Source organism: Manis pentadactyla, chromosome 8 (assembly GCF_030020395.1).
Source record: "Manis pentadactyla isolate mManPen7 chromosome 8, mManPen7.hap1, whole genome shotgun sequence".
Taxonomy (NCBI): Eukaryota; Metazoa; Chordata; class Mammalia; order Pholidota; family Manidae; genus Manis; species Manis pentadactyla.
In genome coordinates this window covers 107,208,274-107,231,859 of record NC_080026.1, presented here as the reverse complement: position 1 = coordinate 107,231,859, position 23,586 = coordinate 107,208,274, and the positions used below count along the sequence as shown (strand labels likewise).

General features: G+C 47.1%; 2 protein-coding genes across 3 annotated transcripts in view; one reads left to right on the top strand and one right to left on the bottom strand.

Annotated features, from left to right (window-relative positions):
* The window catches only part of ZNF518A (zinc finger protein 518A), a 125,292-nt gene that overhangs the window by 16,566 nt on the left and 85,140 nt on the right, over positions 1-23,586 (bottom strand). The gene's annotated exons all lie outside the window — the stretch shown is intronic.
* BLNK (B cell linker) overlaps positions 1-23,586 on the top strand; it is a 95,617-nt gene that overhangs the window by 43,400 nt on the left and 28,631 nt on the right. For both annotated transcript variants that reach the window (XM_036886534.2, XM_036886535.2), the window contains 4 exons: positions 3,292-3,332; positions 7,762-7,918; positions 16,719-16,882; positions 23,076-23,157. In XM_036886534.2, the coding sequence (XP_036742429.2) occupies positions 3,292-3,332; positions 7,762-7,918; positions 16,719-16,882; positions 23,076-23,157 (444 nt within the window). The remainder of the gene's footprint in view (positions 1-3,291; positions 3,333-7,761; positions 7,919-16,718; positions 16,883-23,075; positions 23,158-23,586) is intronic.

Here is a 23,586-nt window from a genome sequence, read left to right as displayed (position 1 = left end):
TAACATTTAGGGTGACTATTGAAAGATATGTACTTATTGCCATTGCAGGCTTTAAATTCGTGGTTACCAAAGGTTCAAGGTTAGCCTCTTTAGTATCTTACTGTCTAACTTAGCTCGCTTATTGAGCTGTTATATACACTATCTGGAGATTCTTTTCTTCTCTCCCTTCTTGTTCCTCCTCCTCGATTCTTCATATGTTGGGTGTTTTGTGCTGTGCTCTTTCTAGGAGTGCTCCCATCTAGAGCAGTCCCTGTAAGATGTTCTGTAGAGGTGGTTTGTGGAAAGCAAATTCCCTCAGCTTTTGTTTGTCTGGGAATTGTTTAATCCCACCGTCATATTTGAATGATAGTCGTGCTGGATACAGTATCCTTGGTTCAAGGCCCTTCTGTTTCATTGTATTAAATATATCATGCCATTCTCTTCTGGCCTGTAGGGTTTCTGTTGAGAAATCTGACGTTAGCCTGATGGGTTTCCCTTTATAGGTGACCTTTTTCTCTCTAGCTGCCTTTAACACTCTTTCCTTGTCCTTGATCTTTGCCATTTTAATTATTATGTGTCTTGGTGTTGCCCTTCTTGGATCCTTTCTGTTGGGGGTTCTGTGTATTTCCGTGGTCTGTTCGATTACTTCCTCCCCCAGTGTGGGGAAGTTTTCAGCAATTATTTCTTCTAAGATACTTTCCATCTCTTTTCCTCTCTCTTCTTCTTCTGGGACCCCTATAATACGGATATTGTTCCTTTTGGATTGGTCACACAGTTCTCTTAATATTGTTTCATTCCTGGAGATCCTTTTGTCTCTCTCTATGTCAGCTTCTATGCGTTCCTGTTCTCTGATTTCAATTCCATCAATGGCCTCTTGCATTCTATCCATTCTGCTTATAAACCCTTCCAGAGTTTGTTTCATTTCTGTAATCTCCTTTCTGGCATCTGTGATCTCCTTCTGGACTTCATCCCATTTCTCTTGCGTATTTCTCTGCATCTCTGTCAGCATGTTTATGATTCTTATTTTGAATTCTTTTTCAGGGAGACTGGTTAGGTCTGTCTCCTTCTCTGGTGTTGTCTCTGTGATCTTTGTCTGCCTGTAGCTTTGCCTTTTCATGGTGATAGGAATAGTCTGCAGAACTGGGACGAGTGACGGCTGGAAGGACTTCCTTTCTTGTTGTTTTGTGGCCCTCCTCTCCTGGGAGAACAGCGGCCTCTAGTGGCTTGTGCTGCGCAGCTGCGCGCAGACAGGGCTTCTGCTTCCTGCCCGGCTGCTATGGAGTTAATCTCCGCTGTTGCTGTGGGCGTGGCCTGGCTCGGGCAGCTACTCCAAAATGGTGGAGTCGCGTTGGAGCAGGAGCTGCTGGGAGGCTATTTATCTCCGTAAGGGGCCTCCCTGCTCCCTGCAGCCCAGGGGTTAGGGTGCCCAGAGATCCCGGATTCCCTACCTCTGGATTAAGTGACCCGCCCTGCCCCTTTAAGACTTCCAAAAAGCACCCGCCAAAACAAAACAACGCCCACCAAAAAAAAAGAAAAAAAAAATTTTTTTTTAATTAAAAAAAAAAAAAAAAAAAGGTGGTCGTTCGTTTTTCTTTATTCTCCGGTGCCAGCCTCAGGCCTCTGCTCACCGGTCTTTCTGCCCTGTTTCCCTAGTATTGGGGTCCCTATCCCTTTAAAACTCCCAAAAAGCGCTCGCCAAAACAAAACAGCAAAAAAGCAAAAAACAAAATGGTCGCGCGCTTTTCTTATGCCCTCAGTCGCCCAGCCTCCAGTGCCCGCTCACTGTTCTTGCTGCCCTGTTTTCCTAGTATCGAGGGCCCTGCACTCTGGCCCGGATGGCTGGGGCTGGGTGTTCGGCAGTCCTGGGCTCCGTCTCCCTCCCGCTCTGCCTGCTCTTCTTCCGCCGGGAGCTGGGGGGAGGGGCGCTCAGCTCCCTCGGGGCCGGGGCTTGTATCTTACCCCCTTCGCGAGGCGCTGAGTTCTCTCAGGTGCGGATGTGGTCTGGATATTGTCCTGTGTCCTCTGGTCTTTATTCTGGGAAGGGTGGTCTTTGTTATATTTTCATAGATATATGTTGTTTTGGGAGGTGATTTCCGTTGCTCTACTCACGCCGCCATCTTCTGCCCCTCCGGGACGTGTGTTTTATACAGGCATTCGGGGAACCCACCTGGAGCTGAAGTCAGTGGTCTGCCTGGCAGGGGGTAGAAGGAAATGGCAAGAAAAGGTTCTATTGAGGTTCTGGGGGATTCAAAGACCATCCACCAGGCCCTCTAGGAATGGTTGCTCAGTGGGTGGGAGGGGAGCTGGGTCCTTCTATGGTGCAGGCATTGGAGCCACTCTCCTACGTAGCACAATGGATTGCATTTAACCCTAAGTTCAATTTATATGATGGGATAGCTGCTAAGCTTCTATACTCTAAATGTGTTTTGGAGGAAAAGGGGGTCAAATATTCTCCTTGGTCATCATAATTCAAACCTATTTTATTCTTCAGATCAGAAGCTACTTAACACCTCTTACATCCATTTTTATACCCTCTCCAGAGCCTAGGACAGTGCCTGCACCCTGGAGCTCAAAGCCAGCAAGGCAGCATAACACTAAGTTCAGATCCTGTGCTTGGAAGTCAGCCTGCAGGGTTCAACTTCTGGCTCTACTGCTTACCAGATGACTTTGGGCAAATGACTGATTTTCTCTAAGCCTCAGTTTCCTCACAAGGTTTTTGAGAGAGCTAAATGAGTGCAAAGCACTGATAGTATTACCTGGCATGTAGTCGAAGTTAGATCTAAAGAGAATCATAGAAGTTATCCCCTCCTTTATAGATCTTGAAACTGAGGCCTAGAGATGTTAGTTGTCTTGCCCACTCTCCAATTAGTTAGGAACAGAACCTGGATTGAGAATTTTGATCTGTCTGTCCAGTGCTCTTCCTACTACACCATCTACATATTGATTCAAATAAATACTTAAATGCACCTAAAAAAAAAAAAAAGAAATACTTAGATGCAACGTGGTATGAATTGCAGGTCCCTCCTGGGTAATTATAAGGTCCCAAAAATGTCCCTTGACAAAGTCAGACATGGATCAGATGCACCCATTTTTCTGCTCCATGGGACTTCTCCTTATGCTTTGAGAATTTATTTTTTTAAAAAGACTCAAAAGTGAATGAACATGAGATGACTGTAGCAACCATTCAAGCCAAGTAAATGGGATCAGGAAGGCCAAGGGCAGGGAAGGCAGGTGTGGGGTGCTTGTGGACAGGGCGGAGCTGGCCAGCTGCGATTTATGCCTGTGCATTCTGCTTCCCACATGCCATTTCAGAGAACCCTGCTGACGAAGAGGAGCAGTGGTCAGACGAGTTTGTAAGTATTTGCTCCTGGGATCAGGAGGTATTGTTTCCACTGGGAGTTTGTGGGAAGCCTTTTCAAGGGCTTGTTTCTGAATTACATGCTGGTGGCCAGCTGCACATCACAGCAGGGGGCTGGCCGGGCTGGGAAGGCCACCTACAGACAAAGTAGCAATAACTTCCCAATAGCTGACTTGCCCTAACATCACTACATGCCAGGCTAAGAGCTTTGTACACATTACCTCGTGTAATTCTCACTGCAGCCCTATGAGTTGGCATTTTTATCCCCATCTTCAATGCTAACCAGCACAGCAAAAATCAATGTTAAAGTGTTGCAATATTTCCATGTCAATTGGCAGGTGCCTCTGCCCTGAATTCCTCAGGAGCCCTAAGCAAACCAACAACCAAAGAGCGAAAGTGCGGCACACCGGGAGGCCCCAGGGGCACTCTTTAGGGCCAGGCCAGTACCTGGGCCATGTTAGCTGTTAAACATTTTGCATGTCAGCCTTGCTCATTTTTCAAGTGAAGAAACTAAAGCCTGGAGAATTTAAGTAACTTGCAGTTTCAAAACACAAACCCAGGCCCTTAGATTTCAGGACTAGGCTTTTAAACTCCAAGGTGCTTGCTGTGACCAAGAGGACACTAGCAGACCAGGAGGTCACAGAGCAAGAGAGGGGTACCTGGCCAAGACGGCACTGGGAGTGAGGAGTGCAAATTCACTGTCAAGTTTTCCCAGGTGGCTCTGCAACCTACAGGGCCCCAGTGATCACTTCTCCCTTGGGTGAAGTCTTGAAGACATCCTAAAAGCTTTTCTTCACAGTAGTTTTTATATCTGAAGGAGATTCAAGAGGGCCTCTGTACAATCACACACACCATTTTACAGATAAGGAAGCTGAGGCTAAGAGAATGAAAAGAACTTGCCCACCATCACTCAGTGGAGAAAATACTTGATCCTGGACTTACTCAGAGCCTGGAGTTGCTCAGTGGCCTGGCGGGATGAGAACCTGGAATTCCTGTCCAGTGCCCAGCACTGAGGCTGAGTCCAGCTCCCCACTGTGTATACCATCTGGAGTTTATTCAGAGCATTAGGAGATGGGAGTTCCTCCCTTTCCAACTACAGAGAAATGATATTTTAAAAGAGGAGATGGGATGACCTCTCTGCAGGTCACTTGGGCATGGAGTTCCTTCCAGGGCCCATCAGCCAGGTTCCCTCAGAGGCACTGCAGCTGCGCCCCCTGCTGGCCCATGCCCTGGGCCGCATCTGTCACAATATTAAGAAGCTGGTCCACATCCTCAGGGAAGCCAAGAAAATTGAGTGTGCTGTCTGGAAAAAAAGAGCACGTGGTGGGGACCTAGGAAACACAAAATAAAATCAGCCTGGAGAGGAGGGAATGACTTGTGTCCCAAAGTCAAACAACCAAAATAAGGTACCAGCTGTAATAAAGATTGAGTAAACCTTCACTCAAATTACTTTTACCTTATTAGATTCCTGTTGCACATACAAATGAAATCCAGGCTTGCTGCTAAAGCCTCCAGACCTGATGAAATCTGGCCCCTGCGGACCTGTCTAGCCCTCCATGCACCCCTCAGCAGGGCCTTGCTCATCACAGCCCAGATGCACAGGTCTACCCCCACTTCTTACAGCAGGCCAAGGTCCTATCTGCTCACACTCATGGTGCTTGGGCAGACAAAGGAAGAAAAGGGAGGAGAGGAGAAACCAGAGGGCCCTCATTCCTCCCTTGGCCTGCTCCTTCTTGTCCTTCAGGTTTGGCTTCAATGTCACCTTCTCAGCAAGCCTTTCCTGCACCCCCACCTGAAGGAGAATCTCTCTTTCCACTGGTCTTGTCTCGGGACCCTGTCTCAGATTCTCCTCAGTGACTCTGTCACTAGTGGTAGCTATTTTATCTGTTTGGTTATCTAATTATTTATTATTCACTATTTGTTTGCCATTGGTGTCCTGTTAGAATATAAGTTTTAAGAGGGCAGGGACTGTGCTCAGAGTCACACACAAGGGCCGGCACATAGTACGTGGTCAATAAATAGTAAGTGATTAACTGAAGGAATGAGTGGACAATTTGAGGAGGTTTTTGTGTGATGATACATTCCATTCTTCAAAGTTTCCATCAGACTGTCCAAGGTATTGCACTTGCTCAAGTATTAAATGAATGAATGAAAGAATTTTGTCAGAATTTAGAACAATTTGTGGGTAGGGTTTTTTTAAAAAATTGCCTCAGAAGTTTGAACAGATTCCTTTTTAACTCTCTTGAAAAAAAAGGTATTCAACACATTTCATTGTGCTTGAAGTAGGATGGTCTCATGATCTGTCTCCCACAGAAAAGATTTTCCAAATGAAGGGCCAGCTCAGGACTTCTCTGGAGCACCCATTCCCTCCTCCTCAGTCCCTTCAGAGCCCAGGGCAGCAGCTCAGTTCATTCATTCATTGCACGGATGTTTGACCTATAGCAGGTCCTGTGCTGGGTCCTGGAACGCAATTTCATCCAGCCATCACGGGGGTTACAACTTGGTAGGCAGCCCGCTGTCAGAGGATGGCTGCCAGGAACAACTGGCACAGAGGTGGTCTTCCTCTACCCTCCCTGCAACTTCTACAGCCTGGTTCCCTGCAGCAGGCTGCACTGCTGAGGGGCTGCAAGGACCCCAGCGGCCTTCCCAGGATGCACACTCATGCTCAGCTTCCAAGTAATAGATTCTATGAAGCCCATCCCTGCTCCATGAAAACTGGAACAAAGTGGGACGCCCAAACCGTCTCCCACTTGGGCACATGGGTCTGGGTGCTCACTTATTCTTTCACTTTCCATGTTTATTAAACCACCTGCTTCTCAGCATTTGCACTGAGTCTTCCTGGGCTGCTGCACCAACAGCAATCTAGTGCCTGGCCTAGGTGAGAAGGGTCCCAACCTTGGGCTGGATTATACTAACCTTGGGAAATCAGACTTTTGCCCTGTGATGCCCATCCACTCCACCTCCCAAGCCTCCTGCCTGGGAAGAGTCATTGGCTTCTCCAGACTGCAGTCTCAGATCACTTAATTTCGCTGTGCCTCAGTTTCCTCAACTGTAAAATGGGAATTTATAAAGATATACATCTCATATGATTGTGGTGAGGAGTAAATGAGGTATGAAGTGCATAGGAATGTCAGTTATAATAATAGTTGTTCTTATTATCATTATTCTATTTGGCCTAATTTCATATTCATGTCCAAGAGAGATGACTGAACTTCCCTGTTTGTTCTTATTGAGATAGGCATTTGGGAAAACCCCCCTTGGGAATTACCTCATTCCTTCTTGGCCCTTCCTGGCTCCCTTAGTCTAGGGCAAGGACACGCCTGCTTGGGCTCCTTCCTCCTTTTGTTCTCTCTCCCAGCGTGCTTCCAGCCACCCAGGGAAAAACTCTTCTCGCTCCATTCTCTTCCTTATCCCACTCTTCACCTATTCTGCCCCTAGGCCCCATCTCCCTATGGACTGAGGGGGAAAGTGCAGTCCTCACTCACTGATGCATTCATCCATTCCAAACATACGAGCTCCCATCCTTTGCTGGCCCTGTTACAGGCCCTGAGGCTACAGCACGAAGGACGCCTATGCCTGCGTCACTGCAAGTCAAAAGACACAAGCCAAAAGGCAGGTGCCTTTCATTGGAAAATCATGTAAGGCTCACACACTGAGCCAGGCAGTGTTGGGGGCAGTGGATGCAGAGATCAGAGGACCTCTGAAGTCCAGGATCAAGTATTTTCTCCACATGAATATACGTATGTATAGTATATATATAAACTGTCTCTGAACAAAATGCACAAAAGCTAGGAACCTCCTCTGGGGAGAGGAACTGAGAGGCTGGGAAGAAGACTTTAAATCCTTCTGAACTATTTGAACTTTAGACTGTGTCAATGTATTTTCAATATGGACTTAAATAAAATTCATATTTGAAAAACAAAAAGAAGGGACTCTGAGAGTTTGGAGCCTAACAGACCCTTACCAGCTCTATTTTTAGAAACCAAACAAACCTCAACTCCTCAAAGATACCTGTAATCTGTGTATCTCCTTACCCTCTCCTTACTAAGCTTACTTTCTTCTCAACCATCAGTCAGTATTCATGATAAATAAAACCAATTGTTTATTCTATTTTACTGGGACCTTTTTCTGACTTCATAAAATACATTCTGTCTGGAGCTGCTCATTGTGGATACACAGTGTCAGCCATCCTTCAGGTTAAATGGTCCACAGGCTCCCCCAGGAGAGCGGTCGAGGCGGTACATTCTGGAGGTGGAAAAGCCGGGCTGTGCCTCTGACGGCTGCCTGACCTTGGTGGGCCAACCCCGCGGGGCGGCCGCGCTTCCTGGTCCTTGCCCTAGGGCAGCAGCCTCGGCCTCCATCCGCGGGGGCTGCCCTGCTGACTCAGCAGGGAAGGGCCCTGAGCCTGGCGTCTGCACCCGCAGGACAGTGACTATGAAAACCCGGACGAGCACTCGGACTCGGAGATGTATGTGCTGCCTGCCGAGGAGACCGGGGACGACAGTTACGAGCCACCGCCCGCCGAGCAGGAGACAAGGACAGTCCACCCCGCCCTGCCCTTCACCAGGGGCGAGTACGTAGGTGAGGCCACCCCCAGACCCCGGGCGCTCCGCTTCTGGGCAGTGTGGAAGTGAGGGCAGGCAGGGGCTGCCGGATGGGGGCACCTCCCCATCTCACCACCGCCCAGTGGGCCGTCTGCTCACTCGCAGGTAAGGGAGCCCCAGCTGGGAAGCTTGCCCACTGGACAAAGGTAGCCTTCCTAAATTACAAATGTTGAAAACAGGAATAAACTAGCACACCCTCGTGGTTGCTCCCATCCCTGCCCTGCCCCAGCTCCTGATGGTCCCATGAGAAATTAACCTTGAGATTAGTCCCTGCTTCTCTTCAGGCTTCCTGCTCAAAAGTTCTAGAATTTCTCTTGAGACATCTGTACAGAACAAGGATGACCGTCAAGGATCCCAGTGTCTGCCCCTCCTTCCTCCATGCCCATCTCCACACTGGCAGGCCAGGACACACTGAATCTAAACTGTGGATTTTTAACTGAGGGTAGGGGTGGGGATAAGGAGTGCTAAGCCTGGAATTAGCCTCTCAGCTTAAATGGACAGCTCTGGTGTGGCCTCCAGGCCCAGGATGGCCCCCAGGAAGAAATCTGTGTTCCCGTCTTATCAGTGACTATGTTCAGCAGAGGTGAGGAGGGGAGCCAGTCAGTGATGCTCACAGTGACGCTAGCGTTTGTACAAAGCGTCCCTGCATGTAAAGGGCTCTGTGACCATTATCACTGCCATTAACTGCCTCCTTACAGGGCACCAGGCGTTGCCTCTTGCTGCATGCCACAATCAGTCTGTCGCGTACCTACTGTATGCCAGAGCTATGCTAAGCACTGAACATTCAGCAGTAGGTAAGACAGACATACTCCCAAACTTGTATTGCTTACATCATGGCCTACTTTGCCCTCTTGATAATCTCATGGAAGAGGTGTTCATCTTCCTTTACAAATGAGGACAGTGAGCGCAGAGGAGTGAATTAACTGGGCCCAGGTTTATTAAGTGGCAGAGCTGGGATGCAAGCCGGGCCCCTCAGCCTCCAAAGCCCATGCTCTTCACTGCTCTGCTCTGCTTACCACCCACCATATGATCGCACCCTGGGAAGAAAGGGTCTGTGTTAGGCTCACATTATAGACCAGAAACCACAACTCAGCATGGCTAGGTGGCTCATTCAAGGGCAAGCTCTTCAAAGCCTGTCTTCTGGGTTTTGTTACTTCAGATGGGCTTGAATTTTACATGAATAAATCTGAGTAAACTCTAAGAGCTATAAATAAACAGAGCTATACATAAAAACAAAACGGACAGTTATGCCAGCATGGTGGATGTCCTAGTGCCCAAGCATAGCTGCACCACCCAGAAAGAGGCTTCCAAGGAGGCATCGGACGTGACGTTAATCACACACCTCCAACAAGGCAGAAGCGCGGGCTGGGGGCAGGGACAGGCACCAGGAAGAGGGCCGAGCTGGGGAACAGCAAGGCAGGGACAGCTGCCTCAGCCTAGGGCACGGCTGCGGCAGGAGGAAGCAGCAGGAAGCCGGCGTCAGCGCCGGGGCTGGTCCCAGGCTGGGGAATGCAGCAGGTTATTCCTATAATGTTCTCAGTCCCATCCATGCTCACAGGATCCACTGGGAAGACGCCAGTTGCCTGAGCCCTTCACCATATTATGAAGGTATTAGTGAAAGGAAAGGAGCAACACACAACAGCAATTCACCGGAGAAATCCGCTTTATTGGGGAAAGGTGCTGGGTTATATAGGAAGGGGCATGGGGTGATTGTGGTGTTACTTCTGCGGGGCAGGTGGCTATTGGCTAGGTGCTGGGAGTGGGAGTGGCGAGAGAGGTGATTGGTCTTTAGGTGGCACCATCGGGAACTGAGAACCCGGAAGAGAAGCCGGAAGTTCGCCATCTTACTGGTGGGGGCCCTTCATTCCCCCCTTTCTCCTCTATGGGGTTGTGGACGTTGCTTTCTTTCTGACTGCTTCCTGCTGAACGGAGGCGGAGAAGGGAGTGAGGGCTTGAGGACTGGGAGGAAAGGGTTGATAGGACTCCCCACAGTAAGGACGAGTAGATGTGGACTTCTTCAGGTTGGAGATCAATGAAGGTTCCCTGTAACCGTAGGTCGAGGACTTGTTGATTCTAATGGTGCCAAGAGGATATGGGTGCCAGAAGCCAGGCGTCTGCGGCCATTGTTTCCAGGAACAGTTTCCAGCGGAGAGAGGGGTCCATCTCAGCGTGTGGTGAGGAGGTCACGTGAGGGTGAGGGATCTTCTGTGGCCAGAAGCTGATAGTTCCTGAGTAAAAGCTGGTTGAAAGTTTGATTAGAGATTTTTCTGACTTGGGATTTGATGAACTTTATTATACAGGGTAAGAAGAGACAGGTGAGAAGAGTGATTATTATGGGGCCTGCAATGGGCCAGAGCCAGGTAAGGAGGGGGTTTGTTAGTATTGAAGAGAATGGGTTGGAATTGGAAGCAGAGTGGAGGCTGGAGGCAAGGTCGGTGAGTTTGGTAATGTCAGTTTCTACAATGCTGGATTCGTTGATGTAATAGCAGCACTCTTCTCGAAGGAAGACGCAGGTGCCGCCCTTTTCGGCTGTAAGCAGATCTAAGGCCCGCCGGTTTTGAAGGGTGACTTTAGCTAGCGAAGTGACCTGTCTTTGGAGAGAGGCCAGGGAATCGGCAGTGGATGTCAGGGCTCTTTCAAGTTTGTTGTTGAGATTTCTAATGGCCCATAGAGAGTGACTCAAGGCTCTTCTCGAAAACCCTGCACCAATGGCTGAGGTGGTCAAAGAGATACCAACCATGATGGGAAGGAAAGCAGCCCTTTTTGTGCGCGAGGGCAAGGGAGGTTGGAGCTCAAGGAATTCTGCCATGTTGTAAAGTGTAAGCTGTGGGATTAGGGTGACGAGAATGCAGCATATATCGGAGTTGGGAGGCAGTGAGTTGAAAAGACTGCCATTGCACTAAAAGAAGTGTCCCAGTTGAGTGAAAGTCTTAGAGCCGGAGGTAGGGGTGTAGATAGAGAGGCAGTGAAGTGCGCTGGAGGGGGGTGGAGCTGGGCCTACACAGTGGTGGATGGTGAGATTATCTGCATATTCTGGTTCCCATAGGGGTATGTCTGCCAGGGGGTGGAGGTGTCTTTCTGCATGGAAGGAGTAGTTGGAAATATTAAGGGGCACGGCGGCCAGCAATGGGCGCTGTAGTGATGCGCACAAGAAACAATTGGCGGTGTTGAGGGTGTGGTTGAGAAAGATGGTGGTGTCTTGAATAAGCTGTAACTAAGAGTAGGAGGAATAAGAAGATGAAGAAGTGCCGTCAAGAGTTTGGATAATGACTTTTTCGGAATGTCCAATATCTGATGCAACTTGAGAGATCTGGGAGTGAGAGGGAACATACTCTCGAGAGATATGAAGGGTACCATGTGGGGTCGAGGACTCCTCATAGTAAACTGAGGCTGTGACCCCGGCAGCCCATCGAGAGTCCCAGGGATCTGGGATTGATAAGGAGAATGAGCCATTGGGGTATTTCATGAAACGGTTGGAGGAGTAATACTGTGGGTACTGGGAGTTACTCATGTAGTGAATGGCGCAAGACCAGTAGGGACATCCCCTGTAGGTGTCTGTCCATCGCCTGCAATAGGCTTGTCTTTGGTCATAGAGGAAGCAGAGGTAGGGAGAATAAAGGTAGCTGCTAGTGAACACTTCAGTGGAGGGAGGAAAGTGGAGGTATAAAGGCTCAGAGCAGCTTTTCAGAGGGCAGTCTGATGTGGCAATGAGGGCAGTAACTTTTGTTTGATGCTGTGTGTAAGTCTGTCTTACTTTGAATCGAATGAGGAGAAAAAGCAAGAGAGCGGTAAAGGAGGAAAAAGTCATGATTCGGGTATGTATGGCAATGGGGGTGAACGGGATTTTGGAGGAAAGAGGACAGTAAGGTCAGGAGTCTGGAGGGAGGGAAAGTCTGTAAACTTTTGAAGGTTAAGAGATCTTTTAGGTGATGTGGGGACAGAACGGTAAGGGGCGCCTCGAATGTCAGTTTATGAGCTTCCTTCTGCAAGAGCTGTCCAGTGGCTAATGCCCGTAGACAGGGGGCCCATCCCCGAACTGTGGGGTCTAATTGCTTGGAAAGATAAGCTACTGGGGCAAAGGATGGGCTATAATATTGGCCTAGGACTCTTAGAGCTTGACTGGACTTCTCATGAATGTATAATGAGAAAGGCTTCGACAAATCAGGAAGATGGAGAGCTGGGGCTTCCACAAGGGCTCAACAGAGCTTAATGAAGGAGTGTCGGGGTGAGAAGGATAATGGTTCTTCAGGGGGGCCCTTGCTGAGGTCATATAGGGGTCTTGCCAATAGGGAGAAGTTAGGGATCTATGCTCTAAAATACCCAGCCAGGCCTAGAAAGGAAAGGATTTCTGTCTTGGTTTTGGGAACAGGCAGGTCAAAGAGGAGCTGTTTTCTGTCTAAGGTAATGGACTTTCTTTGTTGAGATAGAAGAAATCGGAGGTAAGTGACAGAAGGGGAAGAGATTTGAGCTTTGACAGGGGATACCCGGTAACCTCTGGAAGCTAGGAGGTTAAGTAGGGAGGCAGCGTCAAGTTGAGACTGTTCCCACGAGGGACTGCAGAGTAGAAGATCGTCCACGTATTGTAATAAGGTGGACTCGGAAGACTTGTGGCAAAACTGTCCAAGTGAGTTGTTCAGAATGTCTTGTGTATGGGTCTGTCCAGGTGAAGGCAAAAAAATCTTGAGAGGAGGGGTCTCGGGAGGCTAAGGCAGGGCAGCGATAAAAGGGTGTATGGATTTGGGACTAAGGGATGGATAGGGACAACGGCCATGTTGATGAGGCGAAGGTCTTGGACGAGGCGGAAAGATCCGTTGGTTTTTTTAACAGCTAATATGGGGGTATTAAATGGGGAGTGAGTGGGTCTAAGGTAATTTTTGTTTAAGAGATCTTGGACGATGGGTTGGAGGCCTATGAGGGCCGAAGTGGTTAGGGGGTATTGGGCCTGACAGATATACTGAGAGGGGTCACGTAATTTGATGGAGGCAGGAGGACATAGAGCCATGGAGGAGCTTGTAATGTCTCAAACTCTGGGATTTACAGGGTGTATGAGGGTGGAACTGGAGCTTTCATTGGGTAGAGGGGGGTCGTCGGCTATGAGGGCCATTAGAAAGGGAGTATTGGGGGCTGTGGGAGTGGATATAGTTATGGAAACATGGAGGAGAGAAAGGATGTCCCATCCTAGTAAGGGGATGGGACACTGGGGCATAACCAGGAAGGAGTGGGAGAAAGGTATGGGACTGTCCTGGATTGTGCATAAAAGGGGGGGGTGTTTAATGGGAAAATCTGTTTACTTCCTACCCTGACTATAGGAGTAATGGCAGGCGTGGTAGGGCCCCGGTAATCCCGCAAGACTGAGAAGGTGGCTCCTGTATCTAGGAGGAAGGAGATGGGGCAACCGTCTACTATTAAAGTAACCCTGGGCTCCTGTTTGGTGATGGAAATGGTCGGGCGAGAAGCCCCCGGGACCCTCAATCTTCTTCTGCCAGCCCCACTACGGTGGGCTTAGGATGGGGGTTGTTCGTCCAGCCTCCCCTTCGGGTGGCTGGGCAATCAGACCCCCAGTGGCCCTTTTTGTGGCATCTGGGGCATGGGGTGGTAGGAGATCTGGGGGAGGGGCACGCCCTTGACCAATGTCCTTCTTGTCTGCACTTGAAACAAGCTCCTGGGGGGTGCTTGTTTGTAGAGGGGCGCCCAGGTTGTGGTTTTATCAGCTGGGCCAACATTTGGAAATTGGCCTGATCAGCCTTTTGTTTACGGCGTTCCTTCTCCTCCTCCCGGTTATGGAAGACTTTAAAGGCCACTGTTAGGATCTCAGTCTGTGGGGTAGCAGGGCCCTGTTCTAACTTTTTGAGTTTAGCTTTAATGTCGGGGTAGCTTTGAGCTAGGAAGTATGTCATAAGGACATGTCTCCCATCAGGCGTTTCTGGGTCCAGGCTGGTATACTGTAATAGGGCTTGAGTGAGTCTGTTTAAGAACTCGGAGGGAGCTTTTGAAAATTGATTATTTACGAGCTGTTTTTTTTTCAGACTTGCTATTAAGCAGCAGGCGAAGATATCTCGAGAGCGGAGACTCACAGTGGTGTTATAATCTCAGTGTGGGTGTTGTTTGGGGACAGCGGTGGGGCCAGGGGGATAGGTGGGGTCAGTCCTGTGGGTTTAGGTGGCATGCGTTTGGGCGAAGTCTCAAACTCATCTATGCTCTTCAGGAAGGAGGGTATTGGCCAGGAGCATGAAAATGTCATGATGTGTGAGGCTGTATGACTGGAGGGTCTATTGAAACTCTCTGATATATGTTGTGGGATCAGTGGAAAAGGAACTTAGGCGTTTCTTAAGTTGGGCTAAATCTCCTAAGGAGAAAGGGACGTGAATGCGCATGATGCCTTCGGATCTTGCTACTTCTCGGAGGGGGGGCGCTAATTTTGGGAGGCCCTCGGGACTGAGTGTGAGGAGGACTGAAGGGTTCTGGCTCAGTCTTTGGGGGAGAAACAGGTGATGGGGGCAAAGACAGAGGAGGCTGTTAGAACTTACTTAGAGGGGGGCTGAAAGGCTCAGGCTTGATCTGCAGGGGGGTGAGGTGGGGGAGGAGATGGTGGTGGAGGATGGGGGAGGGGCTGTTGTAGGAGAGGAGGGGGAAGGGAGTGAACGGGAGGCTTCTGCGGGGGAGACGGCTTGCAGGCTAGGAGAACTTGGGGGGAGGCGGGGGAGGAGGTGGAAAGCTTCGGTATAGGGAATCTCCTTCCAGTTTCTCAGGTGCTGGCAGTAGTTAAAGAGATCGCTAGTGATGTTAGGATAAAGAGTTCCCCCTGCGGCCATTGGTTGTTATTGTTTAGGGGCTATGTTGGCCAATCTTGGGAGCAGTATTTGCGGAGAAGTTTTGGTTTTATATCAGGCGTCAGGGAGAGGGTGGCTAGATACTTGAGCAGGCATTCAAGAGGTGAACTTTCAGGGAGGGATAAGGAGGCTCCCATGGCTAAAGGACAGAGAAGGAGACAAACAGGGGAAGACGAACGGAGATCCTTGGACTGGGAGCAGACCGCAAGGAGACAAAGGGCGTCCCCGATGATCCTTGGGGGTCTGCGGAAACTCGTATACGAGTCAGTTTCTTAGGAAGTGTGGGTCGTCACCCAGACTTCTCTAAGAAGGCAGAGTGCCGGAGTCACAAGGTACCTAGTACTAGGAGTTTTCGGCGGACGGAACGGATTTCGGCAGGTAAAACGGAAGAAAGGAGTGGAAAAGGGAGCGTTCTTATCCGCAAAGGAGTCACCTCATTTATGGCTGTTGAAGGGGGGCCTGAGGGTCTGCAGTAGCCGTGAAGGCCGGAGGCGGCAATTTATGGCTGTTGAAGGGGGGCCTGAGGGTCTGCTGCAGCCGTGAATACCGGAGGCAGGGAGAGTTCTTTCTTCGTCCCCGAGCGTCAGGGCCTTGCCGGACGATCACAGTCAATGGCACTGCGATAGCTCAGGGAAGAGTGTCCCACTCTGGGGGAAAACTTACCTAAAGGCCAAAGAGGAGTGGTGAGTGTGAGGAGCCAGTGCCGGAAGAAGAGGACGAGGGCAAGCTGCTGCTGGTGTCGGGGGAGAAGACGGGGCCCAGTTGGGCTGTCCCGTCTCCTGGGTTTCGGCACCAATGAAAGGAAAGGAGCGACACACAGCAGCAATTCAGAATGAAGGGCCCCCACCAGTAAGATGGCGAACTTCCGGCTTCTCTTCCGGGTCCTCAGTTCCCGACGGCGCCACCTAAAGACCAATCACCTCTCTCCCCACTCCCATTCCCAGCACCTAGCCAATAGCCACCTGCCCCGTAGAAGTAACACCACAATCACCCCATGCCCCTTCCTATATAACCCAGCACCTTTCCCCAATAAAGTGGATTTCTCCGGTGAATTGCTGCTGTGTGTCGCTCCTTTCCTTTCAATTAGTTCTATTTATTATGCATTGATTCTGCCAGGCACCCTGTTCCTACTGCTTTCACAGCTTTCTTTCTAATCCACAATACCTATGTTGGATATTATGATCCTTACATTAAACATGAGGACTGTGAGTCTTAGAGAGGGTGAATAACGAATAATAAGCCCAAACAAGCATAGCTAGTGAGGGCAGAGCAGGGGCTGGAGCCTAGGGCCACCCGGCTTCAGAGCCTGGACTCCTTCCCTGATGGATGCCGAGGACAGCCCTGGGCCAGCAGTTCCTCGCGGGGCTCTTTGTGATTCCAGGGGCGTCACTGAGGGGAGGAACGTGAAGGTTCACCCAGCTAAGCAGTCGCAAGGCTAAATGCCCCTTAGAATAACCTGGGGAACTTTCAAAACCAATTATTACAGGTTCCTCCCCACAGGTTCAAACTAGTATGTCGGGGTGGGGCCCGGTCCTTGGCATTTTTTAAATCTCCGCAGGCGGTTCTTATGTTTAAGTAGGACTGAGAATCAGTGCGCATAAGGGCTCGCAGAGCAAAGTAAACTGTCGAGGAGCCCCCGCCCCCACCCTCCACGCTGCCACTGTCTGGCTGGCAGAGTCTGGGTTCTCAGCTCTCCTGAGTCCACGGGTCTCCATCACTCCCCCGGGAGGATGTTTTTGATGAGGACTTCTGGTTTTTACAATGTAAGTCAATGGGAGTTGAAATTTTGCACTTAACATGTCCTCTTATTCTTTTAAGGAATGCCCTGATTAAACATTTGTGGCTACATAGATGCTGTGGTTTTATACTTTCCGGGTCTTAGTGCTCCCACCCAGGGAATGATCCAGAGCTCCTTTAATCTCATACTTTGTTTTTATTCCTTTCAAGACAACAGATCAAGCCAGAGGCAGTCCCCACCCTTGAGCAAGACCCTTCCCAGTAAGCCCAGCTGGCCTATGGCAAAAGCAAGGCTGGCCTGCACTCTGCCAGCCCCGACTTCCCTTCAGAGACCTCAAGTCCCACCCAAACCCAGAGACCTTCTTGAAGATGAGGTAAAGTAAAGTAAACCTGTCCCAAAGTCTTCCCAGTCCAAGTGGAAGGCAGGATGCAGGTGGAGGGGGGAAGGGGCCAGCACAGTCCAGCCTCAGCATTTCTTCCTTCCCACACGCCCCGCTCTCCAGCCAGACCCCGCTAACTCTCCACTGTTAAACTGAAAATGTTTTTTTCTCTAAAAATGCCATATATGACCTTATTTTAAGCATTTTCCTTTATTAGAGGTGCATGCTATAGTATCAGTCAGTACTGGATCTGAGCCTCTCTTTTGACCTCTTTTCTTTCTCCTCAGTTTCCTGTGAAACTTTTCTCTCTTTTATGAGATCTCCCTATCTTTATTGTCCTTTACTTCTCTGCCCTGTCCCACCTCACTTTCTTTCCTCCACCTTCTCTTCTCCCTGTTCTTTCATGTTCTTCCTCTAGGATGCAGACAGGTGCCACGGGACGTGTAGTGGAGACCCAGCACAACCTGCAGAGGAGCTGGCCCCTCGCTGCCCTTTGGCAGCTCTTGCTTCTCACTCCCTTCCCCTCCAGCCCCACCCACCTTTGCAGACTGTCCAGGACCCAGGTTTATTCATCTGCCACCACCTAGCTTTTTATGAGTCTTATTTCCTATGGAATTGCTCCCATTTGAAAATGAACAGATAAACTCATTCAGACTGTCATAGAAATGACTGAAAAAGGTCTAATAAGTAACAGCTCCCAGTGGGATTTGCACTTGAAGTAAAGACAAAGACAAGCTCTCAAGTTTAACCATTAGAACAAGCCTATAATTACAACAGTCTCAGAAGCAAAACGATTCTCAAAAGCAACTCTTAACCATCACCAAACATAATCTTATTGCAGCTTCTTGAAAAAATAACTTGTCTTTAAATGTACATAAGCCCATAGCTTACAATGTGTTGTGAAATGACCTTCATTTCCACCTTAATATAGTGTGTAACCCAGCAGGAGATAGAAAAATAGAGATTTTTAAATAAAAGAGAGACAGCATTTAGGCCCAAATTCTTGTGATACCCTTACTAACTGCGTGACTTTCGGCAAGCCAGATAACCTTTATGAGCCTCAGTTTTGTATCTCTTCATGTCATTTTAAGGATTTAACAAGAGAACATATATATAGCACTAAACACAGTGCATGTCACACATGGAAGGGTGCCATGTGTCATATGTTGGAGTATATTGGATTCCTTCCTACCATATTCTCAATTTTTTATAAAACCTAGTTTTCTAGCTTTTCCTGAAAACTGAAGGCCTGGCAACACTGGGCCAGCTGTAGCCTCAAAGCAGCTGAGCCTCATGGTGACGCTCCAGCTCAGCTGTGAATCCCTGGCCCATTTCCATTTGTCATAGTCCCCATCATATATGACAAGCACACATCTTTGCTGCACATGCCCCCCAGTACTAGCCCCTGCCTGCCCCTGTAAGCATTTTAGTTTATGACCCCCACTCTAGGGACACTTTAAGTCGGAAAGTCAGCTGACAAGGGAGAAGGAATGGTTTGTCAGTCCTCAGTCTGACAGTCTGAGAGGCAATGCTGTCCTTTCAGGATGAAAAGAGGTTGAGAGAGAAGCTGAGTAGGGGACAGGATGGGAGACCAGCTGTCCAGGTCTCACTGTTAACTGTCAGCATTTGGCAAATCTATATGAGGATACAAATTCAGACACAAAGTACAAGTGAACACTGTGGATTATGTGAGGCTCTCCATTTCTGTGAATAACTGAAAGGGAACCTCAGTGGAGAGAGGCAGAGTTTTGCTAATGGCAGCCTTGTGGAGGTGTCCCAGGCAGCCTTGACCCAGTGGGAAAATGAGAAGTCTGAAGGAGGCTGTATTCTGGACTGAGCAGAAGGACAGCCAAGATAAGGAAAAGGTCACAAAAGGAAAACGAAGCCGAGATTAAGATCTGCCTGAGCCATTAAATAGGAAAAGAAGAAGTCAAGGACAAGCATCAATAAAAATGTTTAGCTCTTCCACACAGGTTACAGGAAAAATATGGGGCCCAGGCTAACCAGAGTTGAAGATGGGGTGAAGACATGTAGGAGGAAGGGGCATGCGGACTCTAATGACAAGAATGCTTAACACTTGATGAGCGCTCTGTACCAACTGGCGTTCTGAGCACTTTGTAGGTATTTATCTCATTAAACCCTCATGAATAAGCCTATGAAGTGTGTGGTATTATCATCCCCATTTTACAGGTAAGGAAATGGTACAGATGAGATGCAAAGGGGTTGAAAAGCTTGTCCAAGGTCACAGAGGTAAACGGTAGAGCCGGCATTTGAGCCTAGAGAATGAGACGCTGGAGCTCAGGTGTGAACGACTATCCTGTGCCACCTCTCCAGCGTCCACTGAGAAAAGACCAGCTCTCATCCAAACAAATCTGCCAGGGCTTCCATGGTGCCTGCAGGAGACCTGATACCTGTCCTTGCAGGGCTTCAGTCTTGTGGTTTTATGTAACCTTGGACAGATTATTCAACTTCTTTCCAACCCCTCATCTGTAAAACGAGGATAAATACACCTAACATAGTACGATTGTTGTAAGAATTAAATAAAATAATGTATGCAAAGCTATTATACACTCACGTGAATTGTAATAAGAAATAAACGTATGTGAGCAGGAGCTAATCAAAATGACTCGTTCTGTACTGTAGGATGTGGGGCAATGGGGGTGAGAAAAAGATGAATCTGTGGCACTCCTATTTTTTTCAAATCTATAGTCTAGAGGGAGGCAAATGTGTAGATACCTATAGCAAGTGTCTTAGTACTGAACATCTAAGAATTGGAGTTGATCTAAGATGACTTTTTAAATAATCATCTATTTTTAAATCATACCATTGTAAAAACTGAAGAAGGACTCTAATAGCATTTAGGTTGTCGTAGTAGAATAATCTACCTGGCTTTAAAAGATCAATAATTAATGTAACCAAAGCCAGGTTTTTGTGATTCGACCATGGGATAATGGGGTTTATATTAAAACACTGCAGCAATGTGGAGGTAGACTTGTTATGTTACAAATTGTGATGGTTTTTGATCATTTGCTTAATTTGACAGGGAACAAGTTTTTTTTTAATTTTATATTGCAGTACACACAATAAAACACACAAATCTTAGTGTACATAGTGATGAATTTTGACATGTGCATAAACTCATGTACCCATCACCCAGATCAAGGTATCAAACATTCTCACTATTTTTCCCCCTTCACCTATTAGCAGGCAACAACTTTAAAGCTTTGATTCACAATTGAAGTAAATTACCTGAAATAGACATTATACATTCCTCTTCCTTAAAGTCCTGTAATGGGGAATGAGAAGGTGTGGGGAAGGAAAGAATTACAAACAGAATTGGTTGGCTTTGGATCAAGTCTTTTTTCTACTTTTGAACTAAAAAATTCTCAACTCCAGAAATATCATTGCTCTCAACAGGTCAGATTCTAAACCTTGCAGGTAAACCATCTTCTACTGTCATCAAGTACTACAGAATAAATAAATGCAAAACTGAGAATTCAGAGGAAGGAATAAATTCTAAGGTGGTGAAGAAGAGTTAGGAAAGTTTTGACAGGGTTATGGTGCTTCCAACTTCCCTACATCCATTCGGGTATTTTTGCTGAGTGTCAGTACCAGTGTTCTGTGTTCAGCTGCAGATACTTGAGGTTTTTTTTTTTTACAACAGGCTTTGAGACGGTAGGCATGCCTCCCTGGGGCATCAGCCTCTCCTCTCACAGGAACTAGCCCCTGGGAGAGAGGCTGGACTCTGACAACGTATCACTGGGGCTACAATCCAGAGAGTGGACACTCGAGCTGTAAACTAATCCAGAGGGTAGACACTCAGGCTACAAGCTAATCCAGAGGGTGGACGTTCTGGCTAAAGATTAATCCAGAAGGTGGATACTCAGGCTGCAAACTAATCCAGGGGGTGGACACTTGGGCTACAAACTACTAATCCAGGGACACTCGGGCTACAAGCTAATCCAGAGGGTGGGCCCATGGAGCCAAAAGGATCCTGCAGGGATACCACAGCTGCTCAGCATCACCATTATGCAATGCTGCTAAGCCACTCTCTTCCCAGCCTTAACTATTGGGCCAATTTCAATTCAATCCAATCTTTTGTGCTCAAGGAACACAAACACAAAGAAGGTCCTTTAGGAATTTGTGGTGTAACACAATGAGGCCAGTGACATAACAGAGGTGAGGACCATGTTCCCTATACCACAGAGGAGCAAGTTGCCACCTGTGATTGACAGGATTCAGGAAGAAATTCTGATTCTGATGATTCAGCTAGAAAAGAGCCAATCAAGGTTCCCCCCACCCCCGAGGTCTGTTATTTCAAAGATTCATCTCCTTCAGCCAGGTGGTCTCTAAATATGACTGCAGAATTGAGATGTTGTGTGAGTAGAACTACCTGTTACTTTTTGGCCATGTTTGGAGGTGAAAAAAGAGATGAGAAATAGCAATTAAATGAAGAGATGGTGGAAATAAGAGAGGAAGGGAAGGAAGGTACTAGACTCTAGTGCATAAGAATATGGGTGCTCAATTCTTGAACTGTAATCCTAGCTCTACTACTTTTTTAACTATGAGACCTTGACCAAGCTCTGTGCCTCAGTTTCTTTGAGTTTCTTCATTTTAAAATGGAGCTGATAGTAGTACCTACCTTATTAGGTGGTTGTGAGATTAATGTAAAGTGCTAGATGAGCACCTGGCAATCAGTGCTCAATAAATATTTGCTTTTTGTTTCTCCCAGTACCCATCTTGGCTACCCACTATGGTGAGTTGTAAAACCCACTTTTGAGGTCTAATTACCTCATTTGTCTCATTTCAGTATAAAATCATTCTCTCCCTATATTTATGGTCAATTGATTATTGACAAAGGTACCAAGACAATTCAATGGGAAAAGAAACATTTTTTTAAAACAAACTGTGCTAAGGAAATTGCATATCTACATGTAAAAGAATGAAGTGGACTCTGATTTCATACCATATGCAAAAATTAACTGAAAATGTATCATAAACCTAAGTGTAAGAGTTAAACTATAAAACTCTTACAAGAAAACGTAGATCTAAATCTCTATGACCTTGTGTTAGACAGTGGTTTCTTAGATACAGCACCAAAAGCACAAGAGAAAAAAATAGATAAAATGGACTTCAAAATTTTAAACTCTGTGCTGCAAATGATACCACCAAGAAAGTAAAAAGACAACCTACAGAACGGGAGGAAAAATTTGCAAATTATATATCTGATAAGAGATTTATATCTAGAACATTTAAAGAACTCTTATAACCCAATAACAGAAAAGATGGCTCAACTAAAAATGGGCAAAGAGTTGAATAAACTTTTTCTAAAGAAGATATACAAATGGTGAATAAGAACACAAAAAGATGCTCAACATCATTAACCATCAGGGAAATGCAAATCAAAATCATAATTAGATACCACTTCACACCTATAAGAATAGTTATAATCAGGAAGACAGATAACAACAAGTATTGCTGAGTATGTGGAGAAACTGGAACCCTCATACATTGCTAGTAGGAATGAAAAATGGTGCAGCCACTTTGGAAAACAGTTTGGCAGTTCTTCAAACTGTTAAACATAGAGGTACAAAATGACCCAGCAATTCCATTAGGTATATTCACAAGGAAAATGTCCATCTACACAAAAACTTGTACATGAATGCTCATAGCAATATTGTTCATAATAACCAAAAAGTGAAAAGAACTTAAATGTACATCAACTGATGAATGGATAAGTAAAGTGTGGTATATTCATGCAATGGAATGTTATTTGGCCATAAAAAACGGAATGAAGCTGTGATGGTTGAACCTTGAAATTATGCTAGTGAAAGAAGTCACAGAAAACTACATACTGCATGATTCTGTTTATATGCAGTTTCCAGAATGGGCAAATCTTAGAGACAGAAAGTAGATTAGTGGTTGACTAGGTCAAGGAAAGGGATGGATGGTGAATGATTAATGGGTACAGGGTTCCTTTTTGGGGTGATTCAAATATTCTATAATTAGATTGCAGTGATGGTTGCACACTGTGAATATACTAAAACCCACCAAATTATATACTTTACATAGAAAATTTAATGGTATATGAAATTATCTTAATAAAGATTTTCTTAAACCCCTCCTTCCCATACAGTAAACTATGAATGGACAGCATTCTCCTCATTCATTTCTGCATTTCTTTTAGGCTGACTATATTGTTCCTGTGGAAGATGAAGATGAAAACTATATTCATCCCACAGAAAGCAGTCCACTTCCATCTGAAAAAGGCAAGACTTTGTAGTTTTAAGCACCTGAAAACTTCCAGCAGCTGATGGGGGCATGTAGCAAGCACTCAGGGCCCCAGAAGGGATGGTGCCCAGGCCTTTCTCTCCTGTGGCCACAGCATTCACCCTCTTTGGCAGGTAGAGTAGAGGCATCAGTGAGTGACCCATCTCCGTGTTTCACAGCCTTTATCCCTCTTCCATCCTCTTCCATGATTTAATATTCCCAGCTCACATTATGGAAGTGCCCAGGTAAAGATGTCCTCACTTAGAGTGGATTGCTCACAAAACCTAATACTAAGTCACAGGCCACCATGTTGGCCTTACAAACATTGCAACCAGGAGCAATTTCTGTGCAGGACTGAAAAAATGAAGGAGTGAAATATACTCTGTCCTGTTTCTTTAAATTTAATACTACCTCAGGCCCATGAGAAA